This window comes from Diadema setosum, chromosome 4 (genome assembly GCF_964275005.1).
Source record: "Diadema setosum chromosome 4, eeDiaSeto1, whole genome shotgun sequence".
Taxonomy (NCBI): domain Eukaryota; kingdom Metazoa; phylum Echinodermata; class Echinoidea; order Diadematoida; family Diadematidae; genus Diadema; species Diadema setosum.
The window spans coordinates 42834656-42852884 of record NC_092688.1 but is presented as its reverse complement, the minus strand read 5'-3'; the positions used below and the strand labels follow the sequence as shown (position 1 = coordinate 42852884).

Below are 18229 nucleotides of genomic sequence, written 5' to 3'. Positions count from 1 at the left end.
TACAAAGTTGCGTTTAAATTACATTGATTTAACGTGCATCTACTCATGATGTCGCATCACCTTTGATTGAAACTGCTAACATTGGTTACTAATGTGTTTTTTTTTTCTCTCTCTCTCTCTCTTCCGCAGCACCCTGTGTTACTGATGACTGAAGAAATGACTGTGTGGTTGAAGGCGATGCTTTGAAATATTGCGTCCTTCGGGATTTTCTCTTCGAACAACACCACAAGCCCGCCCTCACCATGCTCCGGATCTTTGTTGTTTACAATAAGCTGCGATACACCTTCGACACCGACGCCAATGAGACCATCGCGTCGCTCCGGGACCGCGTCTGCGACACCTGTCAAATCGACACCCGCGGCGGTAACAATGGCGAGCAGAAGTTTGTGGTGCTGCAGTACCAGGGTGCAGATCTCCAGGACACTTGGAAACTCGGCGACATCGGCATCGTAGCCGGGTCGACCCTTCGCTGCTTTCTCCGTGAGGAGATCACGCCGAAGCTATTCGTCTACTGCGCGTACAACGACGAGAAGGTGGAAATCTTGGAGGAGGTTCGCTTCGAGACGGACTATGTCGCCGCACTGCGGTCAATTATCTCGCGTCGCGTTGGCTTGCCAGTTACCGTCTACCGCATCATAGATTCTGAAGGGAGGGAAATGTTTGACGGCAACACTCTTCAAATGTATGACATCACGTTCGGTTGCACCGTGAGACTCGAGACGTACGATGGGTGGAACGATTTCCTGCGAGCAGCGTCCATCGGTCATACTTCCCACGTATTTCACAACCTGTCGCAGGACGAGTCGATTTCCAAGTTCCAGACGCGAGTGGCCCTCTTCATTGCCGCACACCACGGCCACATGGACCTGGCTTCCGCCGTGCTCAAACTCGGGATAAGGTCCGACGAGGCTGTAGGGGACCATCCGACGAAAGAATGGTGCCCAAGCTCGCACATCGAGGCCTTGAAGACGCCGGTCCACGAAGCGGCAGAACACGGCCAACTTAGCATCCTCAGGATTTTCGTATACAACAACATATGCTGCGTGACCTGTAAGGATGGAAACGGTCTAACAGCTCTCAACGTTGCCCTGAGAAAACAGAAGCGTGAGGTAGCACTCTATCTCCTGACGAAGCAATGGTCCAATGTACAATACAGCGCCCTCATTCTGCCCTTGACTGTCTATTCGCAGATACGTAAGTGGTGCGATCGAGCAAAGGACAAAGTACTCCTGGTTCACGGACCAGAGAAGTCAAGTATGCGATACAAGAGAACGACCCGCCAGCCTGGTGCTCTTTGCGGTGAAGGTGTCCATGTTGATGGTTTCTCGAAGAGTGCTATAAATACCAATCCTAAACGTGGGTCAGAGATCAGTCGTACCAAGCGGAAAAAGCAGAGAGAACAAAGGAGACTCACCACAGCCATGACGGGTGTGACCGGACTTACTGGAATGTCCTCACCCGATCTGAGACTTCCTCGGCTAGCTGGCGTGAAGACCCCATCCATCGTCAACGAGTGCCGAAATCGTCTTCGCAGGAAGGAAGAAGACGAGGATGAGCTAGAGGAGGACATCTTGCCAACGGAAGAGGATAAGTTCGCCCAGTCGGGCCGCACCGACAGGATCCGTCCACGGAGTAAAAGTTTAAATCAAGACAGAACCGTTGCGCTGCCTCAGATCAGCCAGAAGCATCGTCCGCGCAGCTCTTCCCAGCAAGGAAACGGTCTTCCTGACATGCGCACCATAAGCGCCGCGCCAAGTAGTATTGACATAGGCGCCGAGCGCAGCAAGATTGCATACATCCGCACGACGGGGACGGGGAGTAGGCGTTCGCGGCGCCCCAAGCCGCAAGCGTCAGAATCGTTACCCGCTAAGTCTATCATCATCGAAAAGAAGCCGAACTCGTCCACTGAACGCATGGAGAAGTTACGAAGGCAGCGCAAGAAGGCCGCTAAGATGGACAGTAGCATCCCCCTACCTCCTGTCAGCATCAACTCCGTCAACCGACCATTTTTCTATTCGGTGGATGAGGCGGACAACATACCGCGCGTCACCGTCGACCTCTACGACCAGATGAACGGTAAGACAACATGGGAGCGCGCACTCGACGCGCTGACGATCGCGTCGACGTTCAAGGAGAAGCCGTGGCTGCAGCGAGTGAGGATGGCCATGGTGTTGTCCCAGAACCACGTAAGGCGAATAAAGACGCTTCAGCGCCCTCCAACGCATAGCAAGAGTAAGGGAGTAGCGAGTGTTCCTAGCTCGAGGAGAGGAAACACTGCGGACGAGCGGGGCATCGAGCGAGAAGAGAGGGGACTTGGGACAGAAACCGCGGTGAATCAGACTGAAACGAGACTATCGACGTCAGCTGTCGAACAGCGCCACGAAGAAGCACGGGTGGCTGAAGTGAGCGGCTAAAATTGCTTAGAAGACTTCCTCAATCAACACAAGCAGCTTCCTCCTGGCTACAACATGTATCTTTCAAATAAATCAATTTTATCCTTCCAACTTCCTACATGTACGTGATTTTTATCATTGTATGGTTAAGTCTGTATTGATCTGTATCAAATGTTGAATGTAATCATCATCGCTAAAGACGTTAAGGTTACTAATACACAGTCACGTGTGCTAATTAGGTGTAAAGGAGAGAGTGAAGAAAATACTCCTTGTAAGTGTCCTCCTTTCATAGTTCATCTATTCTATTCTATTCTATTCTATTCTATTCTATTCTATTCTATTCTATGCTATTCTATTCTATTCTATTCTATTCTATTCTATTCTACTGTAACCCTGTATCATTTGCTATCTTGCCAGATGCTACCTCCTTTACATCAAGTGATGTGTGTAGGGAGTTTACACTCTCTTGTGCTAATCAGCCTGAATATCTTTAAGGCATAATCAGAAGGAAGCTTGTGTGATTAGAATAAAACCAAAGACTCAGAGTCATAGACTTTATGCTGAATGAAATTATTTATAATATTATTCTGTAAAGTTTGTTGTAACTATTACACATGATAATCTTTGCTCATAGTTTGCCGACGATGCCGATTTCTTTTTACACTTTTTTTTACAAAATAGTTTATTATGACGAAACGTGTTATGTTATATCTATTATACAAGCTACAATGTGTGCTATCATGTAAGAGAATTATGCAGTATTAAATCTAATGTATTTAAATATATAATGTACATTTGTATTTTGGGTCTGTATACTGTTCTTCATTCTTAATTTTATGTGCGTATATTATGTGTCGTGTATGTGTGTGTGCGTGTGTGTGTATGTGTGCTTGTGTGAGAACGAGAGAGAGAGAGAGAGAGAGAGAGTGTGAGAGAGGGAGAGAGAGAGGAAGGGTGAGAGGAAAAGACAAAGAAAAAAAATCTGGTTGCTATGGACTCTAGAAAATCCACAAACAATACATGCAATGTACAGTTAAAGAGTACGATTGCATCCAGAGGATCTGTGTGTGTGTGTGTGCTGAAAGATTAAATTCTTAGTCAAGTGGAGTGCAAAAAGCACTAACTAAGTGACAAACAGACGACAAGAAACCGTGAATTAATGCGAAGGAATTTCGCTCCGTTAATCTCTTGTTTGACGATCGGAGGCTGTTCCTATTGTCCGCCCGACAATGGGTGTCGCCCTCTGGTGAGCTGGGAAGAAAGGCATTTCGTCCCAAGCGAATAAAGTCATGAGGATGTTAAAGCCCTCAGCATGAACAAACCGAAAACGCAGTTTGCATCGATGTAGTAGAGACAAGAGGGCTGAAAATTGAAAAGGGGGTTAGAAGAACCTCAATTCGTCCTTTTGTCTGCTGTATTTGCATCTTGGCGAGAGGATATAGTTGAGAAGAAGTACAAATGGAAAGATCTAAAGATTATTGGCTCTCAAGATGTAAACAGAACCCACCGAGTCTGCGGCGGGAGGAGAATGACCAGAGAGTGAAAGGAGAAAGGGTTAAAATAAAAGAGGGAGAGAGAAGGAAATGGTTATAAGAGAAAAGAAATGGGTTTATATCTTGGTTGAGTGGCTATTCGAAAGTAACTTTGCCAGAAGAGAGTTGAAAGTGTGGCGAAAGTTGTAAATGTGGCGGTGGTGTATAGCATACTAAAAGTGGCACCTGGAAACGAGCACCATTATGATGCATGTCTCGAGTGAGGAGTTTAAAGTTCCCTCCCCGTAGCTCGAGGGAGGAAGATGATGTGGCGCTACAGGGAACGATGTATCTAGACCAATGTATATCATACCTAAAAGAAGAAGGGTCACAGGAAAGACGACTGAGGTTGCAAGGATGACCACATAATGTTTAAAATTATAGACAGGACGTGATGATGTTTACATCACGATGGCCGAGACTTACTGTTGGCAGTCGCCAAAACTCGAGAAGGATGTGAATTCACATTTTGGCATCTTGTTTATCTATAAACAAGCCAGAGAAATCGAATGTAACACGGCTGACATAAAGGGGAAAAAACATATGTAATCGATAAGAAATTATGAGGTTTACTGTGGTTTCGCTTCGGGCGATGTTCGATGGTTTACCGACACGTTCCGAATGTTGTTAATTGACATTGCCATGAAGAGGTTAGAAATCGAAGAGGGTCGGAATCGATTCGGAGCTTGTTTGCTGGGGAAGGACAAACAGGACTTACAACACTTCAGGCTGGCTTAGGGGCGTAAACAACGGTGAATGTTGAGCTGTTCGTCCTTCGGACGTGTAAAGACTGTACAAGCATTTGGCAGTGTTGGGACTGCTCATTGCGGCGGATTTTTGGGGGGCGAGGGTAAAATAGAGGGCGCCCTGGGGTATACAGACTGGCAAGAGGTACGCCGTGCGAAATCATTCATGTCGTCTTTGTATTTAAAGTTTAATGGAAAACATTTATTTGTGGAAATCAATTTATGGGTACGTCAACAATAACAAAAACAACAAACAATGTGTCCAAAAATACACTGTATCTCACTCGCCGAAGCCAAGACTTCATGACACGCTTGCTCCCACAGACAGAGGACAAACATGCTAGCACACACAGGAACACACACACACACACACACACACACACACACACACACACACACACAACTGCACACATACATTGGTCATTGGTAGTTTTGAACACTTTGAATATGGTACAATGTACAACAAGCGCAGACGAATGTGATCATTATTTCATTCTTGATCTAAAACATCAAGACATTTATTGGAATCACTGGTTCACATTCATTCAAAATGGATGACACTGCAAGAAGTGAGTAGTTGACTTGTCTTAATAAGTGAACAAAATGACAACATCACATTTTTTTTTCAAATTTGCTATCACATGTCATACATGGGACATCTATGAATTACTCAAAAAAGAGAGATTAATTACTTCTCAAACTTACAACCATCTAATAAACAAAACTCTGGCCTTTACTCACAAATCAACATTAAACTGGTGTCAAGGGAAATTATTAGTAACATGTACTCTATATCCACATGGGTGCACAAAATAAAGCTAAATGTATCATTCACATGGCAAAATCTGGTCATGTCTTGTGTATATCACGGCATCAATCATACGAAACTGGTAATATCTTGGTAAAAAGGGCTACCCGGGAATATCAAAATTTACTTATTCTATGGGGGGGGGGGGGAGGGTGTAGGTATGATGGGGAAACTTCGGTTGATAACATGATTACCTTATTTAAATCTATCCTAAACATTAATTATAGTACATATGTTGACAATTTCACTTCAAATTACATTTCAGCTCAATCGTGGCTTGCCAAAGAAATATTTAAAATCAACTGATTCTACAGGGTTGGAGGAAAACTTCAATATACTATATAGTATTACACGTTTATCTCATTTAGATTTGAATATAAACATCACTCTATAAATGGAGACTATATCATTAACACTATATATACAGTGTATATATATTTCAGCTCAACCTCTGACATTTACTGGTGAACTCAATTTACCTACAATGGCATTCCCTCTACCTTTAGGAAGGTTGTGAATTGTACATTGATACTGGCTAAAACACAGAAACTTATAGAATACAGTTCTTTACCCTAACAAGTGATCATTTTTATTTACTTATCTAAATTGGGGGGGGGGGGGGTTCTTTGGACATGTGCAAATAAGAAATACCAGTAGGGTTACTGAAAATATGTTCTGTCTATGCTGGCACATCTATTACTTGTACCTCAATGGGCAAAAACAATTTACAACTCTGAGAAGTTTTTATATACACTGTATCTCCCTTTTTTGGTCAGATATAGATATGGAAGTTTTCAAGGGGGGGGGGGGGGGGGGGAGTGTTCTTCGGAATCAGGGAGAGTTGGCAGCTTGGTGGAAGTGAACCAAAAGAATGGATTAATGATTTTACTTGTTACTGCTAAATTCTGAAGTATGCATTGGTACTCAAAAACTACAATTTTGATAATGCATGCTGCTTTCACACTATATCCAAACTTCAGATGAAACTAGACAGCTATGTCTGTCTGTCTGTCTGATCCCTTTTGGATATTTGGGAGACAAATAGTTTGAATAGGAAGGCATCTATATTTATGGTGGAGCATTAATGAGTGTTCAATGAGTCTAATCTCACTGATGCATTACAGTTGAGCACTTAACCCATCTCCTACCAAGTTCTTAGACACCCATAAGCTTTGTATATGACTGCCAGAAATCTCAGAAGTAATGGGATAATGGGGAAATATATGTCTTCCTCCCCCACCTGTTTAACCCTTCAATAACTACCTCCCCAAGATGCCATAGATAGCATCAGTAAAGTGCTATGGATGGTGACCGCAGGGTTAACATGAATTTCATTCAGTTCTTTGGGCAGTGTCTTAGGAAGTGGGAAGTGATGTCATTATGACACTGTTCACAGGACAAACACTGGCATTATAACACTGTTTATAGGACAAACCTTCAAATTAGAAAACAAAAACAACTGATGCTGCAGCCATTTAGATATTGCAAACTGCCTGATTCAATGAGTGCATGGTATTTAAAGACATCATTACTAGTTTAAGATAATATTTTTAGACATGGTAAAATGCAGCAATCATTGGCAAAATTTTCAGATGTCATGCCTTAATAACAAACTGTACCATGTACAATGGAAATCCGGCAAAAAAAAACCTGTTAATTTTTTATCACCTGGAAGTACCAATCACATTGCATACCAAGTCACGAGTTGAATCATATTTTGTATAAATCTTCCATAAATACATGTACCTATACATCCCTGGAATGTAATAAACGAATGTAATACAACCTAAAATTCAGCACATTTGACATTTTTCACAGTTGCATTTCAAAATCAGCAAAATCAAATTCAAACACATAGCTTGCACAAAAACACAAATATAAAACTAGTGAAGTGGTAACAAAATATCAAACCAATATCAAAACAAGAACATAATATCTATTCACATGACTGAACTTCAAACAGTCCCTAACTCGTGGCAGGTGAAAATACAAAATCATCATTGTGCAAAAAAAAAAAAAAGCAAAAAAAAACAAAAACAAAAACAAAAAACCCATCCCAAAATCCAACAAATCTTCAGAAATGCTTTTCAAGGAAGAAAGCCTAATTTGCCATTTTTATTATTTATGTATTTACTATTTATAAGAAATACATACATACATTTTTACTTTTTTACTCTGTTTATTTCTTCTTCTTTTTTTTGGGGGGGGGGGGGGTGTCGGGGTTCACTATCAGAAAAAAATGATGTCGGGCACAATGTCTTACAGTGATAACTACCCACATACATAGATTACATCAATGTACAGCAATGGTGAACTTGTTTCTTTTACCACATGAATCAGACATAAGTTCCAGAGGGGCAATTTGAAAATGGGGAATTATTATAAAAAAATCATGAGAAAATCCGAAAAATGCTTTCATTCCTCACTGTTTTAAGTGATATTCCAATTCATGGTCAGGTTGATTTGTAAAACGACAAAGAAAGTAAAAGCAAGCCAACAGAAAAGAACAAGTTTCAAAGAGGTACATTTCATTCAGGTAAGTTTCATCAAGATAACTGTCATTACGACTGGATGGAGAAAAAGAAATTTCCAGCATTGTATTTTTTTTTTTATATCCTCATTTTTACAAAACAGTGATATTTCGCACAACCACCAATGTTAATCAAATGAGATCATAGTGACATCAGCTCACTACTCTCTACGTAGTTTGTACAAAAAAAATGTTATAAAACTCATGTTTTTGATCTCGTATTGCCCCCACTCAGACTCCTCCCCAGAAACAGTCACCATTGCTGAGTTATTACAATGCTACAATGATTTGATGCAGAGGACATAACTAACTCTTTCAAAACTTTATTTCAAATCAGGAAATTTGGTGAAAATTAGCATACAGGTCACTGCGAATCGATGACATAGTGCCTTCTAGTACGAAAATGTGGTTGTGAAAAAAAAAGTTTTGAAAACATGTGCAAGTTAGGAATACTGTATTTTTCTTCTTGTATGTCCAATTCTAATGTAAGGTTTAGGACTTGATGTGTTTCATTCTATTTTATATACTAAAATCAACTTGAATATGCATTGGAATTTCAGTTAAATCCTGCAGGTGCAGGTACAACTGTTTGATAAAAATGAATAAATGTTACTTCTTTTGTGAATGCAATCTCTTGATGAGAATTCAGGGAGAACTTGAGAAGGCTTGTAAAAGAGGGTTTATAACTCAATGAATATTATTTTTCTTTATTTTTCTTTGTAAGGGCTTAGTTGCATCCAAGCAACTACAACAGTTCAATATGCCTTTTTCCTGCTGTCTCGACCTTATCAACATAACAAAAGGTATACTCATTTGACTCGGCTCAAGAAGCGAACCAATGTCAACATCAAATTACACAACAGATTCATGCCCTTCGATTTGCAATACAAGTTGAACCTTTATTTCTTTGATGAGTTGGACTCCTGAATAAATCTTTTTAGCACATTACTCATTCACCACTTCTCACAAGCTAATTTTCAGAGCAGAGCAGAGGTTCAGACTAGATGTTATTGCCTCCTGCAACAGACTAACCTGCCAATATTGTTATGAAATCACACTTTTTTTGCTACTTTTGCCAGAAAAAAAAAAATCCTCTCACAAAAGGCAATACATGCATCAAATTTGCAATGTCTGAACTAGCACAACAGACAAAAAATTGCATGTATGGGCCTATCAACGTATCCACACTGAAGGGTAGTTCTGGAGACATATAATGAAAACTGATTCATAATAATGTCATGCAAAATTGAACATATTCTTCTGGTTTCTGTCACTGCAATCTTAAAAGAGAACGAAGTGAAGCACATTGGGTGTCTCTGCTCTGCTAGGTATCATCATTTGTACAAATACATGAGCAGTAAACAAGGAGTGTTACCATGGAGAGTGGGTAAAAAGGTTCAAACTCTGTGGCTGTACAGAACGATGGTTTCATTGCACAGGAAGAGCACTGAATGCAGTATGCTTAGGACCTGAAATCATTCTTTGATGGTCTTACTACAGTAAGATTACTACAGTAAGATCACAGTTCTGCTCATGATTTGGCTGATGATGACAGCTTTAGTAAACTTCTTCTGTGATGTCATACTAAGAAGCACGCACCCTGGCATCACTACAGACTGCGTGACGCGCAGAAGGCAATGTTATCTAGCAACACCTACACGCTTTACTTGACGACAGCTCAACTTCGGCAATCTTCATATCAATGCCTACATGATCGGCCTTATCATCCAACAGCTGCCGGGTCTATGCATCTTTGAAGACTCTGCGATAGATAGTATTAAATTCTAGCACACTTTACCTTGCTATCATCGTAGTAGTCATACAGTGCTTTCATGATAGACTCATATTGTTACACTAAGTCTTGCACTGTATCATGATAGGCAATAAAATCTCTCATATAAAGCTTTGTTTTAGTTTTCTTTTCTTTCTTCAAATATATCTCATATGAAGCCACTTTTGTAGACTGTATACATAGCCGAGTAATTATCACCCCGCCAGATTGGTACAATTCTGTACATCATACATGTTTTCTTGGGGGGGGGGGAAGAGCACTGGTGAAATAGGTAAAATAATGTTTTTCATGCTGTAATGGATTAGCATGATGTATGATAGTCGTGAAAGTACCATGCAATATGCTTCAAATCATTGGTCAATATACACTTGGATTGCATTGCATTGCATCACAAAGCGGTGAATAAGTACATATTCGGATCTGCCAAAAAATGATGTTTGTGGTTTAATTTGACACAAATGTATGTAGATGATGGATAAAAACGTAGCATGGCAGTTATTTTCTTTCCCTCTGTGAAATGTACTCGTATCTGCTCAAAGTGTCCCTTGCCTCATGTCTCTTGCAACATGGAACGGCAATAAAAGTACAGTCTCCTACTCGCTGAATGACTGCCACCAGTAGAATTGTGCCACCGATGGGTGGGGTGAGTAGGGGACTCCATGTTGGGTAGCTGCTGCCATCCATCGCTCCCAGACAACATTGCAGGACAGTAATATCATGTCTCAGTCTCTCACATCCTACAGCTTGAATCATGATGCGGTGATCCCTGGCAAGTATATCAATCTACCTCTAATCTCTGAAGGAATCTTTGGCAAGCTTTCATTGAAAACTAGATGGATAGATAGATGAATAGAGAGATATATAGATAGATTGAGGAAAAATAGATAGATTGATGGATAGATTGATAGATAGATAGATAGATAGATAGTTCAAGGAAAAATATAGAGTTAGATAGATTGATGGAGAGATTGATAGATAGATAGATCAATACAGTGAGACAGACTGATAGATAGATAGATAGATTGATAGATAGATAGAAAGATATACAGAAAGGCAGGCAGGGAGAGAAAGAAAGAGGGGAGAGACAGAAGGAAGAGACAGAGAAAGATATAGAGCAATGGATAGATAGATAGATAGATAGAGAGACAGAGAGGGAGAAAGAGAGATAGAAAAGATACAGCACTACCTATACTGATCCCAGCAGCATGCAAAGACAGATATCTACAATGTGTGAGATAAAAGAAAGAAGAGAGAAAGAAAATCACAGGTCAATTTCTAGTCAAGGCGCTAATTCCTGTAAGAGGCTTAATTAAGGAGTTCGTTCAACCCACCCCGCAGAAAAGGTTTGACCAGACAAGGTGGTAGATGGGACCTCTATGAACATCCCCAGGTAGTATGTGGTTCCAAATTGTGGTGTCAGTAGAATTTTACTGGCCACTTTTCATCATGATTTGTTGGAACAAACGTAAAAGAGTCTGCGCACGTCAAGACTACTCTAGTATTACACGCACCACTTGCACTGCTACAGGCGCCAGTGCCAGTGCTGCGTGTAGTAGTCTTAGCGCGCATATACTTTTTCTTCGATAAACAAGGGTTTTGCCTGCAAACTAACTTTTCACGCCAAGCTGGGTTCGGTGTAGTGTAGTTTCTAGCCGTTTTTATTTCGTCTTTATTTCAAGAGTTCAAGCAAGCCGAGTGAGAGCGCATACCCGGTGATTGTGACGACCGAATCGCAATTACTGGGTGTGTGCTCTCACTCCACTTAGCGCAATATATACAGCGGGCTTCTGCATAATACACAAGCTGCAACTCAGAGAAATAAAGACGAAAAACGGCTAGAAATTAAGACTAGGGTCGGTAAACGCTTGTCGCTATTTGGGGCACTGAAAACGACGAACTCACACAGTTTTTGCATTTATTTCATGAAGAATTCATCAAAACTGCATAAAACTATATATGTACATGTTGCTAGAGATGTCACCTATACAGTGGGATTCATTGTAAGTTATAATATTGTGCATGGTTACCATGGTAACCGGATGCCTAAAGGTGACTGGTGACCCCCAAAATGCCTCCTACTGCTGCAAACATTGTTTTTTTTTTTTTAATCTTATAGATGCAATAAAAACACACACACACACTTTTTTATTGATCTTCGTTTAAAAAAAAGTTTTCCCTGTTGCCATGGCAACCAGTATCATCCAATCAGAATTTAGTTGTCAATAACTCAAAAACTAAAGCCCATAATTTCAAAAAGCTCAATAAGCATGTCCTTCCTTCTGCATAAAGTGTACGACATATATGTGAAGAATATTTTGAAGCATTCTCAAGTTACAGCAAAATTTGTATGCAAAGGCATAATAAACGGCCATTGAAAGAAAGATATCATTTTCGAATAGTAAAATGCATGAAAAAGTTGCTTCCGTCGCACTTTCAACACAAATTTGACTTCAAAGCATAGGCAAATGTATATAGTTTTTAATAATGTATGGACACAAATTTCCCTTAAAAATAAGATGAATACAGAAAGCAAAGCCAATATTCTATAGTAGCTCTTTCGAGTATTTACAGAGCGATGGTTATTCAAAACACCCTGGAAAAGAGCTGAGGAAAGCAATTGAATGTTTATGTTCTTAAAGGTTTATTCAAGAATATCGATAAATTCCTTTCTAAAGAAGGAATATACACGTGCGCTGGATTATCCATCAAGAATTAAGCGTACTTTTGTGTTCGTTAGCTATTGTAAAATATATATATATGTACAGTATATAGAATAAAATGAAATATCATGATATGTAAATTTTATTCAAAACACGCTGTAATGAATTAATGCCGAGGAGAGAATGAGGGAAAAATCTTGGGCGTCTTTTCCCTTTTTATCCAGACTAATTTTACAGTGTAGAGCTCATCTACAATGAGTGATGTGCACGAAAGGCAAAAGAAACAAACCTGTCTAAATTCCAGATATTTTTGGGAGTTACCAATCACCTGTAGACATCCGGTTACCATGGTAACCATGCACAATATTATACCTTACAATGTATCCCATTGTATTGCTGACATCTCTAGCAACATGCACATATATAGTTTTAAGGCGTTTCGACGAATCTTTCGTGAAATAAATGCAAAAACTGTGATAATTTTGTCATTTTCAGTGCCCCAATAGCGACAAGCGTTACCAACCCTCGTCTTAATTTCTAGCTGTTTTTATTTCGCCTTCATTTCTCTGAGTTACAACTTGTGTATTGTGCAGAAGCCCACTGTATTGCGCTAAGCCGAGTGAGGGTGCATGCTCAATGATTGCCACAAAAAACGGTTTGGGCGTCACAATCGCTGGGTATGCACTCTCACTTGGCTTGCTTCAACTCGGAGAAATAAAGATGAAATAAAAACTTCTGGAAACTACACTACACCGACCCCAGCTTAGCGTGAAAAGTTAGTTTGCAGGCAAAAACCGATGTTTGTCGCGGAAAAAGTCTTTGTACGCTAAGACTATAACACGCACCACTGGCATTGGCGCCTGTAGCAGTGCTAGTGGTATGTGTAGTAGTCTTAGTGTGCGCAGACGCTTCCCCGAAGAATATGGTCATGTCGCAACTAAAATGGCCTGTAAAATTTCATTTCACAATTTTTTTTTCATTTCACAATTTTCATTTCACAATTTTCATTTCACAATTTCATTCACAAATTTCATTTCACAATTTGATATCACATACTACCTAGGGGTGTTCCAGAGGGTCCAACCGACCACCCCATACAGTCAAACCTTTTCTGCGGGGTGGGTTGAACGAAGTCATTTTTTCTGGGTCGCTGCGCCTGGACTATTCTGGGCAGACAGTAATTTTTATATACCAATCAACTCAACAATGACATTAAAGTAGTCACTTCAAATAAACCCCTATTGATCACACAGCACTGTTTGCCTTTCCAAAGTATGCTAGCCTCTTGACCAACCCTCTTGAAAGATCCTGATATGAATTAAATATATATTGCTATGCAAAACTGACATTGATACACACAATAAGAAAGGATACACACCTCACAGATGATAAAATATCATAGTTTCTTAGCGTACCATACAATTTTGTACCCTGCCGTACGATACCAGAGAACGCTCAATGCAAACTGGTCCAAAAGCACACGGATTCCAAAGTTCAGATGCAAAGAATGCATGTCACACATAGCATCACAATACAAAAAGTTGATTCTCTTAATCAGGGACACCTGTGTGTAGCATACGCGCAAGGTGGTTGTGTTGGTTGCTAAAAAAGGTGCGACCCCTCTGACTTGTGTTCAAATATAACTTGTGAGGTACGCTATCTCCACAGAGTGCTCAAATGCTTCAAATCTCGCATGATATGGTAAAGTTCATTTTGAGTGCTCGAACATGGTCTGATTGTACGTAAAGCTCTTTGAAGTGTTTTTGGTTCCATGTGAGGCCTGGGGTGGGGGGTGGGGAGGGAGAAAGGTCTCGGAACTACAGATCAGAAGAAAGAAAGAAACAGCCTTACCTTGTCCTTGAGTTCTTGGCAGAGTTGTATGGCAAACGTCAGACAAGCTGTGACTTCTTCCACCCAGGGTATAGCGCACTCTACTGTCGTCTGAGAGAACAGTTCGTACTTCACGGGACCCACATCTCTGTGACGTGAAAGATTTGCAGGAAGGGAGAAAAAAAATACATTGCTGTTTCGAAAGAGATAGCGCAAAGTTCCTGTTGGTCTTACTGGTAGCAAAAGAACAAAGTGGGGGATACAGTTCAACAGCAATTATCAATACTAGAATAAGACCATGTGTCTGACTATTACAAGGAAATCCTGGATTCAAACCATAGTGAGAATTACTTGATGACACATAAAGACATGAAACAGAAAGCAAATTGAAAATTCTCTTCATCTGAGTGCAACTGTTGCATCTGTTTATCAAAATATAATTCAGTGTCAAGAATGGTATGAGTAAAGGTGGTGCATGAAATTAATGCATCCTCATTTTGTCTTTGAAACGTCATGATGATGTTACACACGATGGAACTTCTGATCAATCCTCCTCCTCTGTCAAATATTCATCCTGGCTTGCATTTGATGAAATAAAGTCTCTGAAGTTGGATTTTTTTTTTAAGGCTGAATTGCCTCTCGGTACTATTTAGTACCTAGAGGTACATGAATCAAAAGTATCAATTAAATGTGCACTTTAAAGGTCCTGTTTACCTTTGAGAGCAGTGATTTAAAAGAATGTTCACGATATCACACTTGATGCATATGTGTAGGTCTGTTGTATCACAAAACATCCTACCATGTAAATCTTTTGCAATAAAATCTAAAATATAAGGAGATATCAGTTTTTTCTCATTAAATAGACAGTTTAGTCTGGAAGCATTTTTATTATAACTATTGTTCACATTTTGTGTATTTAACAATAGTTAAACATCAACTAAACGGATTCAAATGTTTGCAATGGTTGTTTCTATCCCTAACTCACATATCAGAACTATTTTACAGCACTAATAGTGGGTTTTTGTTTCTCCTGCAAATGGTAAATTGTGCCTTTAAGCTACAAGATTTCTCAGTACTTACAATAATCTGCTCTTGGACTCCGAGGATGACATTCCTTTCTGTATTGATGAACAGAAAACAGAGGACATAAAATATCAGAGCAAACCTGCCAACACTAGTGGCCAGCAAACACCTTCACCAAGAATATACACTGTTGTCATCTACTTAAATATTTGTGAACTCATTCTATCAATACACCCAGCTAGCTTCAATACACCTAATTCTCAAATGTGCATGTTTATCTTTTAAATGTAAATATTTGTTTTTGTTTTTGTTAGAAGTAAACATCTTGTATTACATACATGTACTACAATTATCAGTAAAATAATCTCATAATGAATCATTAGCAGAAGAATTATTGATAACTATTTAACAGTAACTATGGTGACACATTACTGCACAGTTAAAAAACAAAACAAAAACAAAAATAAAAAACAAAGACAACAAGGAAAAGTAGAAATTACACGGTGCGTAATATATGTCCCCGCCGGAAGTAGCATTTTGTAGCAAAATGTACAATATAGGTAAAAAATCAAGGTCAAAGGTCAAAGAAGTCAAAGGTCAAAATTCTGTGTAAAGGTTTTGAAGCCCTCACCTAGTGCCATCACATAAAGCAAACAGAATCGAAATCGGGTAAGAAATGGCAAAGGCGTAGCATTTTGTAGCAAAATGTACAATACAGGTCAAAAATCAAGGTCAAAGGTCAAAGAAGTCAAAGGTCAAAATTCTGTGTAGAAGTTTTGAAGCCCTCACCTAGTGCCATCACATAAAGCAAACAGAATCGAAATCGGGTTAGAAATGGCGAAGGAGTAGCATTTTGTAGCCAATGTACAATATGGGTCAAAAATCAAGGTCTAAGTTCAAAGAAGTCAAAGGTCAAAATTCTGTGTAGAAGTTTTGAAGCCCTCACCTAGTGCCATCACATAAAGCAAACAGAATCGAAATCGGGTTAGAAATGGCGAAGGAGTAGCATTTTGTAGCAAAATGTACAATATAGGTCAAAGGTCAAAGGTCAAATTCTGAAATTCTGTGTAGAAGTTTCAAAGCTCCCATGTAGTGCTATCATATAAAGCAAACAGAATCAAAATTGGCTCATAAATGACAGAGAAGTACCAAATTGAAGATTTTGATCACACACGGACGCACACACAGACACACACATGTACGGAGCCCGTTTCATAGTCCCCTGCTCGAACTCGTTCGGCGGGGACAAAAATTTTATAACTGTATGAATTGCAAGTGGCCAGACTTGACTAGCATTCATGATGCTAGTTTCTGGTTCCTATTATCCTTGCTTTTTTTCCATATAACTGTGTATTTGTAAACACGCACAATGATTATCATTGCATTGGCTAATGAATTCAAATTCATACATTCGTTCACATTGGAAACGGCTGTCTTGTTTATGTGCAGAACACCATTTTTTTGCCTCTTTAAATGGGTGGTATAGTTTTGGTTGAGATGGGACTTCATGTTTCCAACATTTTGTGAGAGAATGAGAAACCTCTTATGAAATATTAAAGAGCATGCAATTCTAAGGGGAATATAATTTTTTTGCTGTTGATGAAAACTGGTTTTGAAATGGCTAAGATATCCTAGAACTATGAGGTCATAATAAAAGGTGGGACCCACCTTACATTAGGACCTCCATGCTTTACTGTGTTTTTGGATATCTCAGCCATTTCAAAACAGATCCTTAAGTTTCCTCTTAGAATTGTATGCTCTTTAAAGGGATCGTATAGTTTTGGTTGAGACCTAATTTCAGGTTTCTAACATTTTTGGGTGAGATAATGAGAAACCTCTTGTGAAATATGAAAGAGCATGTAATTCCGCGAGGAATTCAACGTTTATTTGATGAAAAATGGTTTTGAAATGGCCGAGATATCCAAAACAGAGCGATTCTAGTACAGTGTGGGACCCACACTTTATTACGATCGCTTTGTTTTACTTTGTTTTTTGATGTTTCAGTTTTTCCAAACCCGATTTTCATCGAATAAACTTTTAATTCCTCCTAAAATGGTATGCACTGTATTATTTCGTAAGTGTTTTCTTGATATCTTGCAAAAAGTTAAAAGCCCAATTCTCGTCTCCACCAATACTGTACCATCCCTTTAAAGTTGTTTGAATTATCTTGCAAAAAGTGAGAATCTGAATCCCCCATCGCAACCAAAACTATACTATCCCTTTAACATCGTCTTAGTGTTAACGTCGCAGATCTAAAGCTATTAGGGAGTTTTCGCTACACAACGGGGAGACCGACAGCACACGGAAGCAATCAGTTGTGACAGTACCCACACTTGGACTCCCGTCCCCATATCTATGTAGTTTCGCTTTCCTGTTAGGACAGAGGCGTGGGGACAAGACCGCTGATTGGCTGGCTGGCTCAATCCTGCCCAGTATCGGGACCGAACGCTATTTTGGCAGAGTACAGTACTCGTTTTCCCTTGGACGGGACGTTTCTCAGATTTTATCATGTGCAGAAGCAAATTTTGCACACAGCACGCTCAACTACCGGCTGTATCGTGCTTGGGAAAGCTCGCTATTACCTGGTGGTGGTGAGCCTTTTGTGGAGCAGCTGGATGAAGGTAGTATGTGTGCAGCACCAACTTGGTTCCTTGGATGTAGAAGTTCACCATGCTCTCATGAGGCAATGGAGGGGTTAAGGATTTCTGAGGAGACAAACATGCAAAACATTTCAAAGCAATCTTTGCTGTGATTTAGCTGGATTTCATGAGCTGGCTACTCATAGCTTTTAATCTACAGAGTATTAAAGGAGTTTTACATGAGGAACATACTCAAGTTGCTTTCAATACCCACTTCTTTGTCTTACATACCAAAAACAGGCTATTCATGGTCAAAGAAATATCATATTCACATAA

At 39.9% G+C, this 18229-nt stretch overlaps 2 protein-coding genes across 2 annotated transcripts in view; one reads left to right on the top strand and one right to left on the bottom strand.

Moving 5' to 3' along the window:
- The first annotated feature begins 242 nt into the window (after window positions 1-242).
- LOC140227905 (uncharacterized) lies at window positions 243-2414 on the top strand. Its single transcript, XM_072308290.1, has one exon. The coding sequence runs from the start codon at window positions 243-245 to the stop codon at window positions 2412-2414; it is 2172 nt and encodes a 723-aa protein (XP_072164391.1).
- An 8563-nt stretch (window positions 2415-10977) lies between these two features.
- Window positions 10978-18229, bottom strand: part of LOC140227291 (protein rogdi homolog) — a 45366-nt gene continuing 38114 nt past the window's right edge. Inside the window, exons 9-12 of the mRNA XM_072307714.1 lie at window positions 17897-18019; window positions 15372-15409; window positions 14313-14439; window positions 10978-11022 (exon numbers count right to left, since the gene is read on the bottom strand). Of these exons, the coding sequence (XP_072163815.1) occupies window positions 10984-11022; window positions 14313-14439; window positions 15372-15409; window positions 17897-18019 (327 nt within the window). The 3' untranslated portion in view covers window positions 10978-10983. The remainder of the gene's footprint in view (window positions 11023-14312; window positions 14440-15371; window positions 15410-17896; window positions 18020-18229) is intronic.

Bases quoted from the DNA above. Each gene is read 5' to 3' on its own strand.
- LOC140227905 (XM_072308290.1), top strand. From the start codon at position 243: ATGCTCCGGATCTTTGTTGTTTACAATAAGCTGCGATACACCTTCGAC.